At 48.0% G+C, this 25000-nt stretch overlaps 2 protein-coding genes across 2 annotated transcripts in view; both read right to left on the reverse strand.

Annotated features, from left to right (window-relative positions):
• Positions 1 to 2748: 2748 nt before the first annotated feature.
• Positions 2749 to 25000, reverse strand: part of LOC123514242 (protein dachsous-like) — a 110943-nt gene continuing 88691 nt past the window's right edge. The window contains 18 exon segments of the mRNA XM_045271983.1: positions 2749 to 6493; positions 6651 to 6919; positions 7104 to 7435; positions 7712 to 8583; positions 8806 to 9054; positions 9321 to 11151; positions 11154 to 11205; positions 11549 to 11677; positions 13542 to 13759; positions 16340 to 16487; positions 17297 to 17437; positions 18297 to 18638; positions 19897 to 20094; positions 20909 to 21084; positions 21733 to 21884; positions 22439 to 22584; positions 23168 to 23337; positions 24188 to 24368. Coding sequence (XP_045127918.1) covers positions 3940 to 6493; positions 6651 to 6919; positions 7104 to 7435; positions 7712 to 8583; positions 8806 to 9054; positions 9321 to 11151; positions 11154 to 11205; positions 11549 to 11677; positions 13542 to 13759; positions 16340 to 16487; positions 17297 to 17437; positions 18297 to 18638; positions 19897 to 20094; positions 20909 to 21084; positions 21733 to 21884; positions 22439 to 22584; positions 23168 to 23337; positions 24188 to 24368 — 8160 coding nt within the window. The 3' untranslated portion in view covers positions 2749 to 3939.
• On the reverse strand, positions 3140 to 3807 carry LOC123514934 (atherin-like). The gene is made up of 2 exons (XM_045273200.1): positions 3685 to 3807; positions 3140 to 3403 (listed from the first exon to the last, which is right to left on the reverse strand). Exons 1-2 carry the CDS (start codon positions 3805 to 3807, stop codon positions 3140 to 3142), a joined length of 387 nt encoding a protein of 128 aa, XP_045129135.1.

Raw genomic sequence — 25000 nt, forward strand, 5'->3', positions numbered from 1 at the left:
AGATGATTCAGTTATTTGTGGTCATGTGGTAAGGCACGGGGAGGAAAATAGAGAGAAATAGGATAGAAATAGGGTAGAAATGGGTGTTTAGAAACATTTAGGCATTGATTAAAACTGAGATATGCATTTGTATTTAAAAACCTCGTGTTGTTTTGAAATTTCCTCACTCTCCTTCGTCCCTCGCTCGCTACAACACCTGCTACTACCACTACTACTACTCCTGCTGCTGCTACTGCTGGAGAGGCATATAGTTTCAAATCCTCTCTATTCCTCACTCCCTACTACTACAACTACTACTGCTACTGCTACTGCTCAAGCCCGAATTCCTAACTTTCTGGCCCTGTTACTGCTTCTACTGCTACTGAAGAAGGAGAGTGGTATTTGAATCTCCCGCGTCTTCTGCACACTGTTTCGAAGAGTGAGAGAAAAAGGAAGCAGATGAAGCGGTGACTGAAGAAATTGGTGAGCTGTTGAAGATTGTGAGAGAAGGAAGGGAAAAAAGATTGAGACTGAGGATTGAGTGGAATATTGAGGGAAGCTGAAGGTTATATGAGTGTTGGGAAGTGGCTGAGTGGACGAAGACAGGATAGAAGCCCACAAAACGCCACAGACACACAAGAAAATCGAAAGAAGACAGGAAAAACAGAAAACAAGAAGGGAAGAGAGAAAAGAAAAAGAAGAAACCAATATATAAATAAAAAAAGAAGAAAATAAGAAAAAAACAAGAAAACAACACCACAAACAGAAAAAAACGAAAAAAGAAAACAAACCCAGAAAAAAAAACTTTAGAAAAACCACACCACCACCACAACACCACAAAATGAAAACCCTCACCATTACAACACTCCTGACCATCACCATGACGCTCACCACAACACTAGCATCACCACAACGACCAGGCACCGGGATAAACCTTCGACTTAGTGACATTGTGAGAGAAATGAGAGACAAGAGCGAGGTAGAAAGACAGGTGGCGTGCATTGTTGGCCAGGAAGGTGCAACGAAAGAGGAAGGCAACTAAAAATTTTATTCCAAGCTTGTCAACAGGTGTGAGGTGTTTCAGATGCAGTAGAGACGAGGAGAGGAAGTTGAAGTTAATTGTGTCGACCTTACAGACACGCTACCCTGTTTGTTGGCATGTTATTGTGTCCGTGCTTGAGAGGAAGATGTCCCCAGCTCCCCGTGTCCGTGGCTGTGCGTAGATCTATATTCTGAAACGCTTTACTCTCCCATCACTGCTTTACAAGGGTGCAGTTGAAGATACTCGTGTTTTTAAGGGTGTTTTTGTGGTTTTGTTGAGAGATTAACAAGATTTATAGTTTATGGAAAGGAGAAACTGTCTTGAAAACCCGCCTAGTTGTCTCTGTGGCCTGGGAAAATTGGTGTAGTGAAAAGGGAAGGAGTTTCTTTATATGGGTGTTGATGTGGTGTTGCGTGGTGGTGTGTGTTGGTGTGTGATGTTTGTGTTTGATGTTCGAATCTTTTATATTTGCTATTATTATTATTATTGTTATTATTATTTATTATGCAGTTTTGTGAGGAAGGAATCTTATTGAAATCTCTCTATAGTAACTTTGTTTTTAGTGTTAGTTTAAATGTTCCAATGTTTTTTTTTTTTTTTTTTTATTTTATTTTAATTTATTTTTTTTTACCTTTCGTGTTTATTGAATGTTAGTAAGTTGGTAGTATGGTTTGATGGAATACACGATTATTAGTGCATTGATGGAGGAAAGAATAAATATGTCGGAGTAATGGTGTGTTCTTTGATAATTCTTGAGAGAGAGAGAGAGAGAGAGAGAGAGAGAGAGAGAGAGAGAGAGAGAGAGAGAGAGAGAGAGACACACACACACACACACAAACTCGTTCTTGAATAAAAAAAAAAAATGAAAAATCGAAAACTGATCACCCAAAACAGGTAAAGTCTCATTTTCTGTGACTCTTCGCCGCAAGACACCAAAGAAAACGCGACCACGCCAGTACAATTTAAGGGCAAACTAGTCCAAAACAAACAATCAACTATTTCTTTATTAAAAGTTTACACACACCTCCGACAGAGGACAGAGACTCATGGCGTTATCACAAATACAAAATTATACAAATAATCTGATTGTACACAAACATAAACTGTACAGAGTTATAAAAATAGAAAAAAAGAATAAAAAAAGGAAGGTGAGGGAGGGGGGTGGATATATACAGGGGGCCCGGCCAAGGGAGGTGAGGGGGGGGGCGGCGCGGACCTGTGGGGGGAAGGGGGGAAGGGGGGCATACGTAGGTACATTTTGATTGATTGGGAACTGACACCTGTGTAGGGAAGGCGTCAGTTTAACCCTTCACTTCTCCACCTACCCTCTTATTCTATGGGGAGGAGGAGGAGGAGGAGGAGGAGGAGGAGGAGGAGGAGGAAGAGGAATACAAAGGAAAAGCAAATGTCAACAGACCAGGAGGAGGAGGAGGAGGAGATGAAGAAGAAGAAGAAGAAGAAGAAGAGGAGGAGGAGGAGGAGGAGGAGGAGGAGGAGGAGGAGGAGGAGGAGGAGGAGGAGGAGGATGACGAAGAAGAAGAAGGAGGAGAAGGACGACGAAGAAGAAGAAGAAGAGGAGGAGATAACAAGAAAATGTTTAAATACAAAAAAAAAGAGAGAGAGAGAGAGAGAGAGAGAGAGAGAGAGAGAGAGAGAGAGAGAGAGAGAGAGAATATGGAACCACACGTATAAAAAAAAAAAAAAAAAAAAAAAAAAAAGGAAAAGGAGAAAGAGGAAAGGAGAAGGAAAAAGAGGAAAGAAGAAGAAGGAGGAGGAGAGAGAGAGAGAGAGGGGGGGGGGCAGTCCTACTCTTCCCCTTCACACATTGCACATATTCATTCATTATTTTACTTATTAATTTGTTTGTTCCTTCTCCGCGCGGAAGTCGAACCGTGTAAGGAAGAGCCTCGGCAAGTGTCGCACCAGTGAACCACCTTGCTTGCTTCTCGTCCCCTCAATGTGACTTGTTTGTTTTGTTTTATGTATTGTTTATCATGTATGTCCAGTCACCGAGGCTCTGTGTGTGTGTGTCTGTGTCTGTGTGTGTGTGTGTGTGTGTGTGTGTGTGTGTGTGTGTGTGGTGACATTGGCACTATTAAAGTCTCCCCAACATACACATTACTTCAGGGTTGGGGGTTGTGTCGGGGTTGTGGGAGGTTGTGGGGGGTTAGAAGGTTGGTTGGGTGTAGGGAGGGGTGTTGTTTCTCGGCATGCTGTGGGAGGGGGTGTGGGAAGGGAGGCTGGGGTGAGTGTTGGGGTGTAGGGTATGGAAGGGGGTAACTTGGCACAAAGGACCCCCGAGGCACCGTAGCGTGGCACTGGGAGGTCTGGTTCAGGTTGGCACTCTATTGTGGCACTCTCTGTAGGCCGCCGCGCTCCGTTCTGTCCCGCACGCACACGCAAACACGCACACACAATTACGTTCATGAGTTTATTTTCATCGGTCACGTTACTCTTAGGAGGCAGAGTGGCGGTTTTCTCGCAGCGGTGCCGGCCGCCACACAGGGCAGTCCGGGGCGGGGCGGGGCGGGGCGGGACCCAAGTCTTATGGTGACGCACACACACACAGACACACACACACACACACACACACGGGCGGCGCTGCCCCTCAGGCGGCGGTAGAGGACAGGTCCACCGTGACCCGGGGTCAGGTCAGGTCACACTCGGTGAGGGGGGGGTTGGGGGGCACTGGTCCAGGGGAGTCTCTGCTGTGCCGGCTTTGGTCCTACACGTAAGTATTCACAAATATACAACGAGGCACGCACTGCACCGCGGCTCCGGCACATTGGCAACGTCACACCAGTAACTATATCACATTTGCAATTTGGCCACAACAGTCAGTGTGAGTGTCAGCTGCCGCTGGTCTGGCGCTCCCGGGGCCGCGGGGGGGGATGGGGGGGACGGGGGACGGAGGGTGGCTATATCCTGAGTTCTGTCTCCGAGCCAGAGGAGGCCCCGGCCATGAGCCCCGCGGGGCCCTGCCGCTGCCCTACCGGCCGCCCGTGGTGTGGCGTGGAGGTGGCCGAGGTCTGGGCGGCGGCAGCGGCGGCGGGTGAGGTGGCGTGGCTGACGCTGCCGGGCGTCATGAGCGGCGAAATGGAGGGGGAGCGCGTGGCCAACGGCGAGAGGGAGGGGCTGAAGGAGGGCGACATGGCGGGGGAGGTGAAGGAGGACTCGTGGCTGATGGGGGAGCGCGGCAGGGAGGGCAGGGTGAGCTGGCTGGTGCGCGCCGAGCTGAGCGCCACGGGGGCGATGGAGCGCGGCGCCACGCTGGTCAGCAGAGGCGGCGGGATGGTCTTCACCTGCGGGTTCAGGGTCTTCTTGAGCGGCTCGCGGCTGTAGTTGGGCGCCGAGTCGTCCTTGAGGCGCGCGATCTCCGAGAAGACGTGCGCCAGGGGCTGGTACTGCGGCCCCCAGTCCAGCAGGTAGTCCCAGTTGTAGGATCCCTGTAGCTCCTCCTCGCTGTGCACGATGGAGCTGAGGGAGCCCGTCATGGAGGGCTGGCTCTCGTCCCCGAATCCGAAGGCGCGCGTGCCGTCCATGATGGAGGAGTCCTCCTCAGGCGTGACCTCGTTCAGCTTGGCGTAGATCAGGTTGCTGATGTCCATGCCGTCAGCCTCGCCGCCGCCCTCGTCGTCAAACATGTGCATGCTCTCCATGGAGTGCGCCAGGTCCTGCGAGCCCTTAGTGGACTCGCTCTTGGTGGTGTCGATGCCGAGGCGCGCCAGGTACTCCTGCGTGTTGTGCACCGACACGTCGCTCATGTTATCGTCGTCACGGATGCCGGAGTCAGGCAGGCCCAGACGCTCCCGCAGCTTCTGCTGCTGGATGAGCGGCCCCTCGTTGATCATGCGGATCTCCTCGTCCTCCACGTCCTCGTTGTCGTCGGCGCTGCCGCGGCCGCTGCTGGCGCTCTGGCTCTGCTCGCTCATCTCCGAGGTGGTGTTGCCGTGGTGGTGGCTGCGCTCCCCGTGGTGGTCGTAGTGAGGTAGGTCGTTGTAGCGCGGCGGGTACTGGGACAGGTCCGCGGGGGCTGAGGGCGGCGGCCGGATGTCGATGGTGTCGAAGGAGTTATCAAACTGGTCCGCCATGACGGTCTTGCGCGCACGTAGGTTGCGGCGATACAGCAGCAGGAAGGCGCCGCCGAAGATGAGCACGAGGAAGATGAGGGCGATGAGCAGGCCGATGGCCCACGTGGCCAGACCACCAGAGTCGTGGCCGCCCGTGGTCACAGGCGACGTGTTGTTCCATGTGCCGTTCTTGCCGCCCACGTTCACCTCGGCCACAGCCACGGCGCGCAGAGAGCCCACCTGGCCCGACGTGGCCACCACCTCCAGGCGCGTGAGTCCCTCTTCGCGCACGCCGGACCGCTTCACGCTGATCTCGCCCGACGTGCGGTTGATCTTGAACACACTGGACGAGGTGCGGAAGGAGTAGAACACGCGGCCGTCCAGCCCCTCGTCCTTGTCCGTGGCCTCCACGCGGCCCACCACCGTGCCCGCCTCCAGCTTGGTGGGCACCGCGAAGTAGTAGTTCCGCTCCAGAAACTCCGGCGCGAAGTCGTCCTGGCTGTCCACGTTGACCTGCACGGCCACCACGGAGGACTTGCCGCCCGCGTCCACGGCGCGCAGCAGGAAGGAGTACTCCTGCTTGGCCTCGTAGTCAAACACGGCCTTGGTCACCACGATGCCCGTCTTGTGGTCCACGCCGAACTTGTCTTGGTCCTTGCCGCCGGGGATGGAGTAGTTGAGGGCGCCGTACGGGCCCTTGTCGCCGTCGTTGGCATGTGCCGTGAACACGGTGGTGCCCACTGGGGAATTCTCCGCCACGAACTCCAGATACTTGTCCACGGGGAACTGCGGGGAGTTGTCGTTCTCGTCCTCGAGGGTGACGTGCACCGTGGCTAGCGCGGAGAGGGGGTGGTGTCTGTTGCCGTCCGTGGCACGCACGATGAAGCGGTACTCGGACACAGTGTCGAAGTCCAGCGCCTCGCGCAGCGACACCACACCAGTCTCCGAGTCCAGCGCGAACACCTGGCGGTCGTTGCCGGACGTGATGTCGTAGCTGATGGCGGCGTTGTCCCCGGCGTCATCGTCCGTGGCCAACACCTGCAGCACGGAGGCGGCCAGGCCCAGGGACTCGCTCACTGTTACGGCGTACTCGCTCTGGTTGAACACCGGCGCGTGGTCGTTCACGTCGTCCACCGTGATCACCACCTCGGCCGTGGCATTGCGCGCCGGGCGGCCCCGGTCCGTGGCCATGGCGATGAGGCGGTACTCGGCGGTCTCCTCGCGGTCCAGGCGCCGCACCAGCAGGATCTCGCCCGTGTTGCTGGTGATCTGGAAGGCGCCCTGCTCGTTGCCGCCCACCAGCCGGTAGTCAATGTTGCGGTTGTGGCGAGACTCGTCCATGTCCGAGGCAGACACCCGCGTCACCAGGTGCCCGCGCGGCGCGTCCTCGCTCACGTGGGCACTGTGGGCGAGAGGCAGCATTACAACACCCACTCCCTCACCCATCCACACACACACTCACACACACACACACACACACACACACACACACACACACACACACACACACACACACACACACACACACACACACACACAACAAGGGATGCAAGACTCACGTGTAGTCCTCGCGGGAGAACTTTGGCGCGTTATCGTTGACATCCGTGACCTGGATCCTGACGGCGGCCACGGCGGCGAGGGAGGGGCGGCCCGCGTCCCGTGCCGTCACCACCAACTGGATGACGGGCTGGCGGGGGTTGTAGTGCACGGAGGAGTTGGTGTAGATGATGCCGGTGCGGTCGCTGATGTAGAAGCCAGGGTCTGAGGAGCTGCCCAGACTGTACTTGACCCGGGCGTTGGCTCCCGCGTCATTGTCCGTGGCGTTCACCTGCGGGAGGGAAGGAGGGAGGGCGTGACGTGGCATTCTGTCTGGCCAAACGTTGCATCAGGGTAGAAATACAGTACCAGACCAACAAAACACGTGGAGAGAGATGACAGACAAAAAAATAAGCTGGAGAAAGAAAAAAAATAAGAGGAAAATAAACGAGAATTAAAACACAGGCACTGCTTACCCTAATGACAGGAGTGCCAGGGCGGGACAGCTCGGGGAGTGCCACCTGGTAAGCCTGCTGCGTGAAGATCGGCGCGTTGTCATTCTCGTCCACGACCTTCACCGTGATGGAGGTGGTGGCCACGTGTGAGGTGTCCGAGGCCTCCACCTGCAGCATGTACTCGGCGCGGGTCTCGTGGTCCAGGGGCTTGGCCAGCGTGATCTTGCCGCTGAACTTGTCGATGCTGAACATGTTGTGCGGGTTGCCGGTGGTGGCGAAGTTGTAGGTTATGGCGGGGTTGGTGTCCACGTCGTTGGCGGTGATGGTGGTGATGACTGTGCCCACCTCGGAGCCTGCAGGGAAGGTGGTGGTGGTGAGTGGTGTTGTCTGTGGTGTGGTGTGGTGAGTACAGGACGTGGCTGGTGGTGATGTTGATTGTTATGGTGGTGGTGAGGGAAACAAGTGACTTGGAAATGGGAAGCTGATGAATGGTCAGTAAGATGAACGAGGCAAACAAAAGTAAGACTTGTGGGAAGGAAATAGAATGAGTATACTAAGGAGGAGGAGGAGGAGGAGGAGGAGGAGGAGGAGGAGGAGGAGGAGGAGGAGGAGGAGGAGGAGGCACTCACCTTCAGAGACCTGCACGACGGAGTGTGGCGGGAAGGTGGGCTGGTTGTCGTTGGCGTCCACGATGTTGATCCTGAGGGTGCAGGTGCCGGTGCGCTGCGGGATGCCCTCGTCCGTGGCGATGATGGTGAGCTTGTAGGCGTCGCGGATCTCGCGGTCCAGCACGATGTTGGTCTTGACGATGCCGGAGAAGGGCGGGTCGATGACGAAGGCGCTGTCGTGGTTGCCCTCCACGATATGGTACACGATGTTGGCGTTGACGCCCGTGTCGTCGTCCGTGGCGGACACCTGCATCACGTACTCGCCTTTGTTGTAGCCCTCCCACACGGACGACACGTAGCGGTCCTGTGTGAAGCGCGGCGCGTTGTCGTTGGTGTCCACCAGGGTGACCCACACGCTGGTGTATGCGTACAGCGGCACCTCGCCCTCCGCCTGCGCCACCACCACCAGTTTCATCTGCGGCAGCGTCTCGTAATCCAGGCGGCGCGGGTCACGCACGCGGATGAGGCCGTTGTTGCTGATGATGTCGAAGATGTTCTCCTCGTTGCCCGAGCCGAAGCTGTAGGCGATGCGCTGCCAGTTGTTGTCTGAGCGCACCGCCGCCACCTGCACCACGTCAGACCCTGCTGGCGCGTTCTCCTCCAGCTCCACAGAGTAAGACGAATTCTTGAACTGCAGCGTGGTGCCCGAGTTGGCGTCGCCCACACGGATCTCCACTAGGCCAGTGGACGACTGTGACGGCCGCCCGCGGTCCTGCGCCACCACTTCCAGGTGGAAGAGGCGCACGCTCTCCATGCTGAGCGGGCTGGTGGCCGTCACCACGCCGGTCTCGGGGTTGATGCGGAACTTGCTGTTGGCGGGCTCGTCCACGAGGCTGAGCGGGAAAGAGAGGTTGGTTAACTTAATGCTTGGTGAGGGAAGGGAGGGAGTGGCGAGAACACGTGATGACACACCATAATGCAAGAGAATACAGCGACAAGTCAGTGTCGAGCATCATCTGGTAAGAAAGAATACTAATAACACGAGTCTAGAGGAAAGACGTGATAACAAAAACGAGAGTCAAGCAACAAGGACAAGCCAAGGCCGCGCCACGCACCTGTACACGATCTCCTGGTTGACGCCCTCGTCCCTGTCCGTGGCGGTGACCTTGAGCAGCTCCTGGCCGCGCTGGGAGTACACGGGCAGGTCCACGGTGAAGGGGAACTGCGTGAACACCGGCTTGTTGTCGTTCACGTCGCTGATGGAGATCTGCACCTGGGCCTTCTCGGAGCGCGCGTCGTACCGCCCGCCGTCCGTGGCCCGCACCTCGAAGGAGTACACGCTCTGCTTCTCCCGGTCAAAGTGCCTGGCGAAGGGAGAGAAGGAGAGAGGGAGAGGTTAGAGAAGCGTGGAAGAGGCTTATGGTTTGTGGCGTGTGTTACCTGAGGGTGTTGCTACAAGTGTGACCCCAATGTCTCAGGAAGAGTGGAGTGTGTTTTGTGTTGCTTGTGTGTTATGTGTGAGTCATCAGATTATCAGAGGCATTGTTACTGTTCTTGTTTGTGTTACATGAAGCTTTCTGCCTTGGTATGTGAGAGAACACCACGCCGCGCCACGCGGGCAGCCACTCACCCCGCCGTGGTGATGACGCCCGTCTCGTTGTCAATCTTGAAGAGCCACTGCGTCTCGTTGCTGAGGGAATACGTGATGCGCGCGTTCTCCCCGTGGTCCCGGTCAGTGGCACGCACCATCAGCACCACGGTGTCTGGCGGCGCGTCCTCAGGCAGCGTGGCGGTGTACCGGTTCTGCGAAAACTTTGGGTCGTTGTCATTCTGGTCCTCCACTGTGATGGTGATGTTGCACACGCCGCGCAGCGCTGACTGGGCGCGGTCCTCGGCGGTCACCACCAGGAAGTACTTGGCCTGCGCCTCGCGGTCCAGGGGGCGCGAGGACAGCTGGCCCGAGGAGGACTCGATGCTGAACTTGTTGTTGACGTTGCCGCCCGTGATGGAGTAGCGCACCTGTCCGTTGAGGCCCGCGTCGCGGTCCGTGGCCAGCACCGTGTGGATCACCGATAGGTCCGTGTTCTCCGGCACTCGCAGCGGGTAGCATGAGTCGCGGAACTCCGGAGCGTGATCGTTGACGTCTGTGAGCGTGACCAGCACGGAGGCGGTGTCGTACTGCGCGGGGTAGGAGCCGTCCCGCACGTACACGGTGAGGCTGTAGTGGTCCTTGTCCTCGCGGTCCAGCGTGGCCACGGTGCGGATCACGCCGGTGGACGGGTTGATGCGGAACTTGTTGTCGCCGATGCCTGCGGGGATGATGTAGGTCAGGTTGCTGTTGGTGCCATAGTCACGGTCCGAGGCGGTGACGCGCGCCACGGAGGTGCCTGGCGGCGCGCCCTCAGACACATTGGCCTTGTAGATGGCCTGGCTGAACTTGGGCGGGTTGTCGTTCACGTCCTCCACGAACACCTCGATGAGCTGTGCGGAGGAGCGCGGCGGCTCGCCGTGGTCGCTGGCCGTCACGTTGAGGCGGTACTGCGTGGCGCGCTCGCGGTCCAGCGCCTTCACGATGCTGAGCTGGCCCGTCTCGTAGTCCAGCGCGAAGCTGCCGTCGTTGCCCGAGCTGATGATGTAGGTGACGCGGCCGTTGTCGCGCGAGTCTTCGTCCGTGGCGATGACGTGCAGCACGGGCGTGCCGCGCGGCTCGTCCTCCATCACGTCCACGCGGCTCCGCGACACAAACTTTGGCGAGTTGTCGTTGTAGTCCTCGATGAGGATCCGCGCAGTGACGGAGGCCTGGCGGCGCTGCGTCTCGTCGCGGGGCTGATCGGCGGCCGTCACCACCAGCGTGTACTCGCGGTGCTCCTCGTGGTCCAGAGGCGCCATGAGCGTCAACATCCCCGTGGTGGCGTCCAGGCGGAACACCTTCTTGGGGCGCTGCTGGGCCAGCGAGTACTGCACATAGCCGTTGTCGCCGGAGTCCAGGTCCGTGGCGGTGAAGTTCCAGACGGGCGTGCCGATGGCGGTGTTCTCGCTGATGGAGAAGATGACGGGGTCGTCTTTGAACACCGGCGCCTGGTCGTTCTCGTCCTGCACTTCGATCTTGACGTTGATGATGGAGCTCTGCGGGTTGGTGGCGGAGGAGTCCACGGCCTTCACCTGCAGCATGTACTCCGTGGTCAGCTCGTAGTCCACCTCGCGCGCCGTGAACACCTGGCCGGTCGTCTTGTTGATGTCGAACGTGCCGTACGTGTTGCCGGACAGGATGGTGTACGTGACGCGTCCGTTCTCCCCTCCGTCACGGTCCACAGCCAGCACAGAGCCCACCTCCTCGCCCACCTTGACGCCCTCCCGCACTTTGAACACCACGGAGGAGGCGGGGAAGGTGGGCCGGTTGTCGTTCAGGTCCAGCACCTCGATCTGCAGCACAGTGGTCACGTTCCGCGGAGGACTGCCTGGTCACTCGCCTGCACCGTCACCCGGTACACCTGCTTGGCCTCGTGGTCCAACACCTGAGAGGGGGCAGGTACAAAGGTACAGGTGAGATGGACCAGTGCACTCATAAATGCTTGGTATCCACTGACACACACACACACACACACACACACACACACACACACACACACACACACAAAGGTATATGCTAAGACAAATATGGTAAATATAACCAACAACAACAACAACAACAACAACAACAACAATAAGAAAAGGAGAACCGGTGAAGAACAATAACAAAAAAGAAGAAAAGAAGAAGAGGAGGAAGAGGAGAATCAGGAAGAACAAATGGGGTATAAACCTTAACAACAACGATAACAATAAGAAAAAGAAGAAAGAAGTGGTGTTGACATTGTTTACCTTGGTGGTGGTGATGACGCCCGTGGTGGGGTTGATGGTGAAGGCGCTGTCGTCATCATTGTCACTGGTGGAGATGAAGGAGTAGGTGATGGAGGCGTTGTTGCCCTCGTCCCTGTCCGTGGCGCGAACCTGACGGAGGAAGAGGAGGAGACCAGAGGGATTAGATGAGGCATGGAGGAGGAGAAGAAGAGGAAGAAGAGGAGGAGGAGGAGGAAGGAAGAAGAAGAAAATTGAATGAGAGATGAAGTTAGAATGAATGAAGAGAAGATTTAGACAAGAGGAAGGAGGAGGAAGAGGAAGACGAGGAAAAGGAGATTGCAATTAGAGAAAAAAAGGAAAGGAAAGTTCGATGAGGGGGAGGAGGAGGAGGAGGAGGAGGAGATTATAATGAGAGAGAAAAAGAAGGAGAAGGAAACTTAGATGAGCAAAGAAGATAGAAGAGAAAGATTAGAATTGTGATAATATTTGGGGAGGAGGGAGGAAAGAAGGGAGAGAAGAAAAGAGGAAGATGAGAGAAACGATAAGAGGAAAAAAGGAGAGAAAGAACGAGAAACTTAAAAAGAAAAGAACAAAAAATAAAGCTGAGAAAAAAAAAAGAAAAGAGGAGAAAGGAGAAACGAGAGAACAAGAAGAAGAAGAAGAAGAAGAAGAAGAAAGAAAAGAACAACAACAACAACAACAACAACAACAACAACAACAACAGAGTAAGTAGATATATGAAAGTCAGTTAATCAGTCAGTCAGTCAACATTTACCGCTCCAGTCACTCCCTCTCTCTCTCTCTCTCTCTCTCTGCACATTTTTTACTCTCACTCACCCACGCCTCTCCTTACTCTCCCACGTGCACTGTGACTCATCGCTCCCTCCACCTCCTTCACTTCTTACTCTCCTCCTCTCTCCTTTATTCTCTCTCCTTTTGTTGTGCTTTCTATTGTTTTCTTTTCTTCCTCCATTTCCTATTCTTCTCTTTCCATTTATCTTCTCTTCTACTTTCTTCTTTACTCTCTTCTTTTCTTTTGCTTCCTTCATTTCCTGCTTCGTTTTTCCACTTATCTCCACTCCTCTTTTTTTTTTTTGTTCCCTTATTCCTTATTCGTTTGTTGTATAATTTATTGCTTTATTATTTTGCCTCTCCTCTTCTTTATTTCTTATTCTCACTTACTCATCTCTGTCTTCCATTTCTCATTATTTTTTTTTGTCATATTTGTTATTTTGTAAAAGCTACTTATCTACCTGTCTCTCTCTTAATTATTTGTTCTTCTTCTTCTCTTTCTTCACTCACTCAATCACACGCAAAGCCACTCACTCATTCACCTCTGTCCTAACTCTACGCACTCATTTTTATTCCTTCACACACAGAAACACACTTTTTCTATCAATTAATTCATTTTTTTCTTTTATTTTTAGTATCAAGAGGATTCGAACCTTGGCACCCTACATAACATTCCTAGGACCGTCACGCACACATAAACACACTTCTTTCTATCAATTCACACTCAAACACACTTCTTTCTGTCAATTCACACTCAAACACACTTCTTTCTGTCAATTCACACACAAACACACTTTTTCTGTCAATATACACACACAAACACTTTTTTCATCAATTTACACACACAGACACACTTTTTCCATCAATATACACACACAAACACACTTTTTTCATCAATTTACACACAGTTTCCCATCAATATACACACACAAACACTTTTCCCATCAATATACACACACAAACACACTTTTTTCATCAATATACACACACAAACACACTTTTTCCATCAATATACACACACAAACACACTTTCCCATCAATTCACACACACAAACACACTTTTCTCTATTCAAATCATTATTTTTTCCTTCATTTTTAATACCAAGAGGGATTCGAACCTTTGCATTCCAACACTCAACATTCCCAAGACCGTCACTCTATCCACTGCGCCAGAGGAACCACAAACTCACACTTACCCACACACACGCACACACACGCTTACCTGCAACACTTCCGTCCCAGCTGGTTGCTCTTCCCTCACGCTGACACTGGGTTCTCGAGGCTCAATAAACGTGGGACTGTTATCGTTGACGTCCGTGACCAGAACCCTCACAGTGGCCCGGGCATGTCTCGGCGGCTGGCCCTCGTCGTGAACTTCGGCCGTGACTTCGTATACCGCCTTCAGTTCACGGTTCAAGGCCACGCGTGTCACGATTTCACCTGTTTGGGTTAGGTTAGGTTTGGTTTGGTTAGGTTAGGTTAGGTTAGGTTGATGATAGATAGATAAATATAAAGGGAAATATAGATAGATAGACAGGTAGATAGAGATTTAGATAGATAGATAGATAGATAAATAGGTGGGTGGGGAGATAAATAGGTAGATATATGGGTACATTTATAGATTTTCTCTCTGTCTCTGTCTCTCTCTCTCTCTCTCTCTCTCTCTCTCTCTCTCTCTCTCTCTCTCTCTCTCTCTCTCTCTCTCTCTCTCTCTCTCCTGGTTCTCTTTACTCGTCTCACATTTTCGTTTAAGTTTCTCCACCACTACCACCTCCACCACCTCCACCACCTCCAACACCACCACCTCCACCAACACCACCACCACCTCCACCTTTAACGATCTCTTGTAGTTTATATTTACTTGATTTTTTTTCGTCTTATCCTGTTCTCCATTCTTAAATTTCCCTTCCTCCTCCTCCTCCTCCTCCTTCTCCTTCTCCTTCTCCTTCTCCTTTTCCTCCTCCTCCACCTCCTCCTCCTCCTTGCCCTTCACGTGTCCTTTAATTACAGGTAAGCTTACGGGACAGATGGGGAAACGCCACACCTGGATCTGAGTCAATATGCAGGTGTTTTGTACGGTACCACACCTTTCACCACCACCATCACCACCTCCACCACCACCACCACCACCAGTGTCTTGCCTCATATTCCTTTATTTTTTACAACTGTCCTTTTACAATTTTTTTTTTACTGTTTGTTTTATTATTTATTAGTGTTTTATCCTTGTGTTTGTATGTATGTGTGTCTTTGTATCTCTCTCTCTCTCTCTCTCTCTCTCTCTCTCTCTCTCTCTCTCTCTCTCTCTCTCTCTCTCTCTCTCTAATAAAAAGAATGAATGAAATTTGATCCCCATTCGATAACTTTTCTTTCTTTGTGTCTCCTTATCATTTATTTATTCATTTATTTATTTATTTTATAGCTTTGTTTTCTCCTTATCACTCATTCTTCCTCTTCTTTATGTTGCTCGTTTATTCTTCTTGTGGAAACTGCTTTGGAGGAGGAGGAGGAGGAGGAGGAAGAGGAGGAGGAGGAGAAGGAGGGGAGAAACTTTATCTTAAGCTTTTGTATTTATTTATTTATTTGTGTCCCTGAACCTCAAAAGAAAACGGAATATGAGACGAGGTAACGGAGGAGGAGGAGGAGGAGGAGGAGGAGGAGGAGGAGAGGCGTAGAAGATGGAGGAGGAGGACGAGAAGGGACACACACACACACACACACACACACACACACACACACACACACACACACACACACACACACACACACACACACCTGATCTTCACACCTGCACCTCACAAAAAATGTCTAAGGTGTTCCCGCTAAGGTGGTGTTTGCTAATGGCCTGCTTACCTGTCTCCTCTACCTTTATTTACTACGCTTCGTCACATTCTACTCGCTCCCTCAATGTCTCCACCTGACGCCCACACAGAGGAACACAAACAAAGAACAAGTGGTCCTCTGTAACTGTATAATCTTTCGCCTGTGACTGCAATAACTAGTAAGCTAATTAATCTTCTTTTACCTGTAACTTTCACCTGTGACTGTAATAACTAGTAAACTAATTAACCTTTTCGTCTTTACCTGTAACTTTCTCACCTGTACACCTTTACAAATGGACCTTTACCTGTGTTTAGGATAATTTGTTACTGTATGATGCTTGTAACTTTAACAATCAGTAAGCTATCTATAACCGAGTAACTTTCGCATTTTTACCTGTAATTTACCTGTAAACCATTAATAACTTCACTAATTATTGATCTCACCTGTATTTGAGATGATTTCTTGCTATATAAATCTTTACTTGTAACATTGATAACCAGCAAATTATCTCTTTAAACCTTCATACTTTTACCTGTACCAATATCTCACCTGTAATTTAATAACAACACTCATTATGAATACCTTTACCTGTGTTTGAGATGATTCCTAACTACATAATATAATCTAACTTAATCGCTAATATTAATACTCTCACCTGTACTAATAACCACGCTAATTACAAACACCTTACCTGTGATTGAGATGACTCCTAACTATATAAACTAACAAACTATCTTACATTAATCTCTAATATCAATACCTGTATCAATGAAAACCCTAATTGTCAACTCTCTACCTGTATTGAGATGATTCATAACTATCCTGCACGGGGACTGACAACTAAGTGGGCCTTTTTAAATTTTATATTACCTGTAACTTTTTTTTTTCCTTCTTACATAAAGAAACGAAAATAACAAACTATCTTAAACTAACCTTTAATATTAACCCCTTCAGTACTAGAACGCATTTTTATCATGAATTTCTGGTGTGATTAGATGATTTTATTCTTTTTACAAGGGTCTATGGAGGTCAGAAGATTAATGGGCAGAGTCTTCACTATTTTAATCCCACACATAAGTTTCTGAAGCTGTATAAAATCACTAAATAGTAACCAGAATAAATGTTTAAACACATCATGGTACTGAAGGGGTTAATAGTTACACCTGTACCAATAACAACGCTAATTAACAACCCGCTTACCTGTGTCTGGATTGATTTGGAAGGAGCCGTCTGAAGGTAATAGGGAGAAGCGTAAGGATGCATTGTTACCCATGTCCTTATCCTCCGCTGACACGCTGCCCACTACAGCGCCCGACCCAAGGTTCTCCTCCACTGTGAACTCGTAAATCTGAAGAGAAGAGGCGTCAGGTGAAGTTGGATTGGGCTGGATTGGGGTGGGGTGGTTGGGGTAGGTTAGGTTAGGGTTGGTTAAGGTAGGGAAGGTGAGGAGAGGAAAGTATTGATGATAGGAAGAAAGAAAACGAGGTGAAAGATGACGGAAGGAAGGAAGAAGGATAAGGATGAAGAGAAGAGGCGTCAGGTAAGGTTGGGTTGGTTTTCATTAGGTTAAGTTAGGTTTGGTTAGGTTAGGGAAGATGAGGAGAGGAAAGTACTAATGCCAGGAAGAAAGAAGACGAAGAAGAATTGAGAAATGACAGAAGGAAGGAAGAAGGATAAGGATGAAGAGAAGTAGGACTATGAGATGAGAGACTGGATTATGAAGTGAGGTGAGATGAGGTATGGTGAGTTTAGGTTAAGTTAGAAAGAAGAGAGAGAGAGAGAGAGAGAGAGAGAGAGAGAGAGAGAGAGAGAGAGAGAGAGAGAGAGAGAAGAGGGACAGGAAGAAGACATGAGGGAAACTGATAAAAGAAAGAAAAACAACTGATAAGAAAAGAGACATGGAGAATCGAGAATGAGAGGAAAAACGTTTGAATAAATAGAGTAAGATGAAAGAGATAAGCACACACACACACACACACACACACACACACACACACACACACACACACACACACACACACACACAAAGCTAACGAGAAAGAAAAAAATCAAAAGCATAAGGAGAAAGACACTTAGAAAACGCAGAATAAGAGGAAAAAGATGAAAAAGAAGAAACTTGAGGAAAACAAACAAAAAGGTGGGTACTGGCGTGTTTACCTGTCTGGAGAAGGTTGGTGTGTTGTCATTGGCGTCCAGCACGGTGATGACAACGGTGGTGGAGGCGGTGGAGACTGGCATGCCGTTATCTGTCGCCACCACTGTTAGCACGTAGCTGTCACGTGTCTCTCTGTCCAACACCTGCACACACACGCACACACACACAAGAGAAAAATTAGTATAAGTTTTCGTGTCTTTATTTTTCAGGTTATTATGTTGTTTTTCTCGTTTTCTTTTTTACTTTTTTTATTCTCTCTCTCCCTAAAACTTCCTTCTTTATATTCACTTCTTTCTTTTCTCCTTCTCTGACACTTCCGCCTTCCCTTCCTTATCTTCAACCTTCTATTTTCCTTTCGCATCTTAAACTCCATATCTTGCCTTAAAAAAAACAGTGGAATCTTACGTTCTCCCTTTAAATCTTAACTAAAATCTAACATTCCATCGTCCTTTAAATAATATCTCCCCTAAAATCTTATCTCAATTCTTAAAAACCTACTAGAACGCCTCCCTTTAAATCTTACCTAAAATCTAACATTCCATCGTCCTCTAAATAATATCTCCCCTAAAATCTGATCTCAATTCTTAAAAACTTACTAGAACCTCCCTTTCACCATTACAACCTCACAGCAGACCCTCACACACTCATAAAATAGTTACTTTCTTCTACATATTACCTAAAATGTATTATCTTCCCTAAAAACCTCAGCTTTCCTCTATTAAAAACCCAGATAACCTCATTTTCACCACACATATCCCTCAATCTTTTCTCCTCCTTAAACTTATATTGCCTCATTTTCACTTCACTCTCACACACCCCTCAATTTTTTCTTCCTCTCCCCTAAACCTCATTTTCACCCCATACCTTCAATTTCTCCCTTTCCTAAACTTATATTACTTCATTTTCACCCCTCACCCTCACACACCCCTCAGTCTTTCCTCCCCATAAACGTATACTACCTCATTTTCACACCTACACACCCTCACACACCCAGACACTCACCTCCTTCAGATAGAGCGAGCCTGAGTTAGGGAAGACACCAAACACATTCTCAAACTCCTTTTCTCTAATGGTGTAGGTGAGTCTTGCATTGTTTCCTGTGTCCTTGTCATGTGCCGTCACTTGCAGGAACTGGGAATTGGCAGGGAGTGATTCTAGGACACTGACAGCGTACTCCTCCCTCTCAAACACTGGCGGGTTGTCATTCACGTCCTGTACTTCGAGGTTGACGGTAAGATTGGAGGCAAGACGCGGCACTCCTCTGTCCTTCGCGCCAATGACCAGTGTGTATTTCTGTATGTTCTCGTAGTCCAGTTCTTGTGCCAGCATTAAGATTCCTTGCATCTGTGGTTGAGGGTTGTTGGTTTTGTTATTGTTGTTTTTATTGTTGTTGTGGTGATGATGGTGTTGTTGGTGTGTGTGTGTGTGTGTGTGTGTATATTTGTTTCTATAGTTTATTTATTTATTTTTTTACTTATTTTCTTTATAAACTCTTCTTTCTCCTCATAAACATCTCCTTTCCCATCACAAACCCTTCTTTTCCCTCACACTCCCCCTCATTTCCCCCATCACTTCTCCCTTCACAAATTCTCCCTTAATTTCCCCTCACAAGCTCTTCTTTTTCTCCTTCCCTTATTTCCCCTCATAAACTCCTTTTCTTTTTTACTATTTTTTACTTTTTTTCATTTCAAACTGATAAATTCTCATATTGTTTCGTTTTCTATGGTTATTATTCCTTTCAACCATTTCTTAAGTGTTATTGATTACGTTAGTTGATTGATCTATTTCAGAATGCTAAATTAACCTCGTTTCTACTTTACACTATTACTTTATATCTCAAAGTCAATATCTACGTTACTTTTTGTCAACATTAATAGCAAAACAAAAAGAAATATTGTCTCTCCGGTTACACGTTCTCCTTTAAACCTCTTCAAACTCACATATACCCTAATCTAACTCACACATTTCCTCTCTTTCTCTTTCCCCTCACAAACAACACATCACCTTGGCTACATATCCTCCCCTCCTCACACTTACTCTAACCTAACCTAATCTAATCTCACACATTTCCCCTTTCCTCCTTTCCCCTCACTTTCCTCGTCACTAAACGATACATCACCTTGGTTACATATTCTCCCCTCGTCACACTTACCCTCACCTAACCTAACCTCACCAATCCTTCCAACTTTCTCTTCACAAAATCCCCTTCTTTCCCCTCACAAAATCCTCTTAGTTCCCCTCACAACCTCCTTTCTGTCCCCTTATTTCCCTCACAAACTCCCCTTCTTTATCTTTTTTCCTCACAAACTCCCCTTCTTTCCCTCACATTCCCCCATTACTTCCCCTCAGAACCCCTTCTTTCCCCTCATAAGTTCCCCTCACACTCCCTCATTTCCCCCATCACTTCTCCCTTCACAAACTCTCTCTTACTTCCCTTCAGAAACTCCCCTTCTTCCCCATTCTTTCCCCTCATTTTCTCATCCCTTTTCTCTCCCTTCTTTCCCCTCACACTCCCTCATTTCCCCCATCACTTCTCTCTCCCTTAATTCCCCTCATAAACTCCTTCTAACCTTTCTTTCCCCTCACACTCCCCCTCACTTACCTCGTCAATAAAGAACATGTCACCAGGGTTCTTCTCCAGTGAGTAGGTGACCATACCATTTGACCCTGAGTCGTGGTCCGAGGCGTGGGCTGCATAGATAGCTTCCTTCAGCACCGCGTTCTCCCGCACCGATATCTTGACTGTGGCCACGTCAAACTCTGGTGCGTTATCGTTCACGTCGTAGATGCTGATGTTTACCTGAAGCGGAATGTGATAGCGGGTGTTAGAGAGATGTGTTTGGGTGTGTGAGTGTGTTTAGGGTGTTATTGGGTGTTTTTTAGTGTGTTTGTGTTTTTTTGTTTTGGGTGTTTTTGGGTTTGTTTGGGTGTTTTTGGGTGTTAGGGTGTTTTGGGGTTTGTTTGGGTGTTTTTGGATGCGTTTTTGGGTGTTTTAGGGTGTGTTTGGATGTTTTGGGTTTGTTTGGTTGTTTTGGTGTGTTTGGATGTTTTGGGTTTGGGTGTTTTGGGTGTTTTTGGGTGTGTTTGGGTGTTTTTGTTTTTGGGTGTGTTTGGCTGTGTGTTTGGATGAGTTTGGATGTTTTGTGTGTTGGGGTGTTTTGGTGTGTGTTTGTTGTGTGTTTGGATGAGTGTGTTTTGGGTGTTTTAGTGTTAGATGTGTTTGGGTGTTTTGTGTGTTGTGTTTTGTTTGTGTTTGTTTTGTTTGTGTTTATCTGTGTGTGGTTTGATTGTTCTGTTTTTGCGTGTGTGTGGTTTTAGTTGTTTTCTTGTTTTTTTATGTGTTTATCTGGTGTTTGGTGTCTTTCGTTTTGTTGTGGTGTGTTCGTGTGTGTGTTGTTGTTGGCTCCTACAGCTTTACTCATTACCTTTATTCCCTTCAATTTAAACTACTACTATTACTACCAAACCAATCCCACATGAGTAAATTTGTCACTTTTCACTTATACCACACTCCAATTCTTTCTGGCTCAAATTCCTTTACTCCATCACTATATTACTACTACTACCACTACTACTACTACTACTACTACTACTACTACTACTACGATATTCACCTGCGTGTGGCCGTAGGTAGGGGGCGTTCCAGCAGTCGCCAGCACGTTTAGCAGGACAAAAGGGTGCGTCTCGTGGTCCAGCCCTGACGCAGTACTCAACACGCCGCTCAGACTGTCTATGCTGAAGTAGCCATTGGGATCGCCCGAGTATATGTTGTAGCGAACCTCCCCGCCTCCTGTAGCAGTGGAAGAAGAAGGTTAGGTTAGTTTGAGTTATTAGTTTTTTTTTTTTTTTTTTTTTTTTTTTTCCTGTTTTTCTATTTTTTTCCTGTTTTTTTTCTTTTGTTTATTTTTCTGAGTGTTTGTTCTTTATTTTTTTTGTATTTTTTTTTTGGTCTATTCTTCATTGTTTTTCTTCTGTTTTTCTCTGCGTACTTGTTTATTTGTTTCTATATTTATTTCTTGTGGTTCTGATTCTTATTCTCTATTCTCCATTTTGTCAGTTTCTTCCTCTTCTTTTTCTTCCTCCTCTTATCTCCCTCGTTCTGCCTCTCCCCTCTCTCTCCACTCGTCTCTCACTCTGCTTCTCTTCTCTCCCTCCCTCTGCGCTTCCCTCATTATGCCTTTCCGCTCTTCCCCTCCATCTCTCCTTAGCTCTACTTCCCCTCCGTCGCTATGCCTCTCTCTCCCCTCACTTTGGCTATCTCCCCTCCCTTCTTATGTCTCTCCTCATCCTCTCTCGTTCTCCCCTTCCTTCCTAGATCCCTTCCTTTCTCTCTCCTCTCTCACTTTGGCTCTCCTTTTATGTCCTTTCTTCTCTCTCTTCCCTCCCTCTCTCTCCCTAGTCCCTCCCTCGATCCCCTCCCCACCTTGCCCAGCCTCGCCTCTGTTGCTGGACACTGCCGTCACGGTGCCCACTGACGATCCCGGCGGCACGTCCTCTGCGGCGCCAAATGTGTAGCGTGAATTCTCAAAGATCGGCGGTTCTTGGTTCGTGTCGATAACAGAGATGCCAACCTCAGCGTCCACGGCAGACCTGCGGGAGGGTTCAGATTAGGAAGATTGGAGTTAGGAAGGTTTTAGGTTAGGAAGGTTTTAAGTTAGGAAGGTTTAAGTTAAGAAGGTTTAAAGTTAGGAAGGTTGAAGTTAGGTAGGTTTTAAGTTAGGAAGGTTGAAGTTAGGAAGGTTTTAAGTTAGGAAGGTTGAAGTTAGGAAGGTTTTAAGTTAGGAAGGTTGAAGTTAGGAAGGTTTTAAGTTAGGAAGGTTGAAGTTAGGAAGGTTTTAAGTTAGGAAGGTTTAAGTTAGGAAGGTTCAAGTTAAGAGAATTCAGGTTAAGAAGGTTCAACTTATGGTTTAAATTAGAAAGGTTCAGGTTAGGGAGGTTTGAGTTAGGAAGGGTTTAAGTGTCAAGGTTTAGTTTAGGAAGGTTAAAGCTTTAGGAAGGTTTAAGTGAAGGCTTAGATTAGGAAAGTTCACGTTAAGAGAATTCAAGTTAGGAAGGTTCAGGTTAAAGTTTAGTTTTGGAAAGATTTAGGTTCGAAGGAAGGTTTAAGTTACACCACCACCACCACCACCACCACTACTACGCACCTCAAACCTCCTCCGTCCCTGGCAGACACGTTGATATGATACATGGAGTTGGCCTTTGATAGGGTTTCCGTCACGAAGATCTCTCCCGTTTTGCCGTCAATTCTGAAGCCGCCCGGGTCATTCTCCCCCACAATCTCATACGTCACCTGCAGGAAGAGGATCGAGTAGTATTAAAAGGGATCGGATAGTATTAAAAGGGATCGAGTAGTATTATAAAGGATTAGGTAATATTATAAGGGATTGGGTAGGATTATATAGGATATGGTGGGATTATAGGGGGATTAAGTTACGATTATAATGTTTTTGTTACTTTTTTGCAGTTTTATGCGTTTTCTTAAGATGCATGAAAAAAAGAGAAAGGGAGAGAAATAGGGGAGAAAGGAGACACAAATTAATAAAACCACACTACATAAAACAAGATAAAATGATAAACAGGTAAGTAAAGAAAAGAAACATCTCCACAAAAACACTAAAAAAAAAAATAAATAAATAAGTAAAAGAAAGAAGAAAAAGCAACAAAACTGAAAGAATCCTCTCCAACCTTATCTTATCTTATCTTAATCTATTCTATCTTATCTTATCCTATCTTACCTTATCTTATCCTATCCTATCCTACCTTATATTATTTTATCTTATCCTATCCTAACCTAACATCTCTAATCAAATCCTAACCTAACCTAACCATATCTTATCTTATCGTATCACCACCAGTCACCCCCACGTCCGTACCTGGCCATACACCCCAGCGTCCTTGTCCGTGGCCACAACCACCACCACGGGCACGGACTGGTTGTGCTGCTCGCGGAGGGACACATTGTACTGCTGCGGGTAGAAGGTGGGCGAGTTGTCGTTCACGTCCAGGAGTTGTATCTTCACCGCTGCTGTTGTGCTAAGGCCGCCTGGAAATGTGCGTGATGGAAGGTTAGATTAGGTACACACACACTCGACAACGCTTTTAAGGTTAGGTTAGATAAACACACACTCGATAACCCTTTTACTTCCTCCTACATACTTTGACTGCCTGGAAATGTGCTTGATGGAAGGTTAGGTTAGATAAACACACACTCGATAACTCTTCAACATATACATCTACATACTTTGGTCGCCTCGAAATGTGCGTGATGGAAGGTTAGCTTAGATTGGGTTAGGTCAACACAATCGACAACCTTTCTATTTCTCCTATATACTTTGGCTGCCTCGAAATTTGCGTGACGAAGGGTAAGGTTTGGTTATGTTATGTTATTGGTTTGGTTTGGTTAAGATAGATTAGGTAAATGTATACTTGACAACTCTTCATACACAAATACATACAGGTAACAACTCTTCGTTATACACACACATACACACAAACACACACACACACACACACACACAAACTTGTCTCTACATACACACAAATACAAAGTCAATAACCCTTCTACAAACACACAGACAAACACACAAACCTATCTCTATATATATACAAACACACACAAACATGCCTCTACAACCACACAAACACACACTAACCTACTTCTACATACACACAAACTTATTTCTACAATCACACACACACACAAAAAAAAAAAACCTACCTCTATATACACACAAGACAAAAAGACAATGACAAGAAACAAACACACAAACATAAGACAAAAACACAAACATACACCCAACAACCCTTAAGCACACAAAACCTCTATAAACACAAACACATGCAAACTTACTCCTACCAACACACACACACACACACACACACACACAACCTACCTCTATCAGTCGCCACCACAGGAAACTCATAGACAGCCCTGGTTTCGTGGTCGAGCTGTCCTGAGATACAAATGTCGCCTGTTTTGGGCCGTATCTCGAACTCCTTAAAGCGTTTGAAGCCATCGCCTATTGTGTAGTTGACCAGGGCGTTCACTCCGCAGTCTGGGTCCGTTGCAGAGACCTGAGGGAGAGAGAGAAAGGGAGTAATGTTAGTTATCTTTTTTATCAGCGAGAGAGAGAGAGAGAGAGAGAGAGAGAGAGAGAGAGAGAGAGAATGTGGTTTGTCTTTTAATGAATAGAGTGATGAAGTTAAATTAATACGGTGTTATCTTTTACGAGAGAGAGAGAGAGAGAGAGAGAGAGAGAGAGAGAGAGAGAGAGAGAGAGAGAGAGAGAGAGAGAGAGAGAGAGAGAGAGATGTCTTTTACAAATATTGAGTGAAGTCAGATTAATATGAAATGGTGTTAGCAATTTTTTTTTATCAATACTGAGCAACGAACTTGGATATAAAATGGTGTTACCGTAATTATCTTTTATCATTATCAAGAGTGGTGAAGGTAAATGAACACGAAATAGTTATCTTTTTATCAATATTGCGTGGTGAACTTACACTAATATGAAATGGTGTTAGGATTCTTTTCATCAATATTAAGAGTCATGTGCTTAAAATAGCATAAAAGATAATTTTGTCTTTGCTAAGGTACGTATTTAGAAACGCTCTACTCTCTCATCATGACTGTTTTCCAAGGCCATAGAGATGATAAGCAGTGTTTTCAAGAGTGTTTCTCCAGCTAATAATGTAGAAATCTTGAC

The sequence above is a fragment of the Portunus trituberculatus genome, chromosome 5, assembly GCF_017591435.1.
Source record: "Portunus trituberculatus isolate SZX2019 chromosome 5, ASM1759143v1, whole genome shotgun sequence".
Classification (NCBI taxonomy): Eukaryota; Metazoa; Arthropoda; class Malacostraca; order Decapoda; family Portunidae; genus Portunus; species Portunus trituberculatus.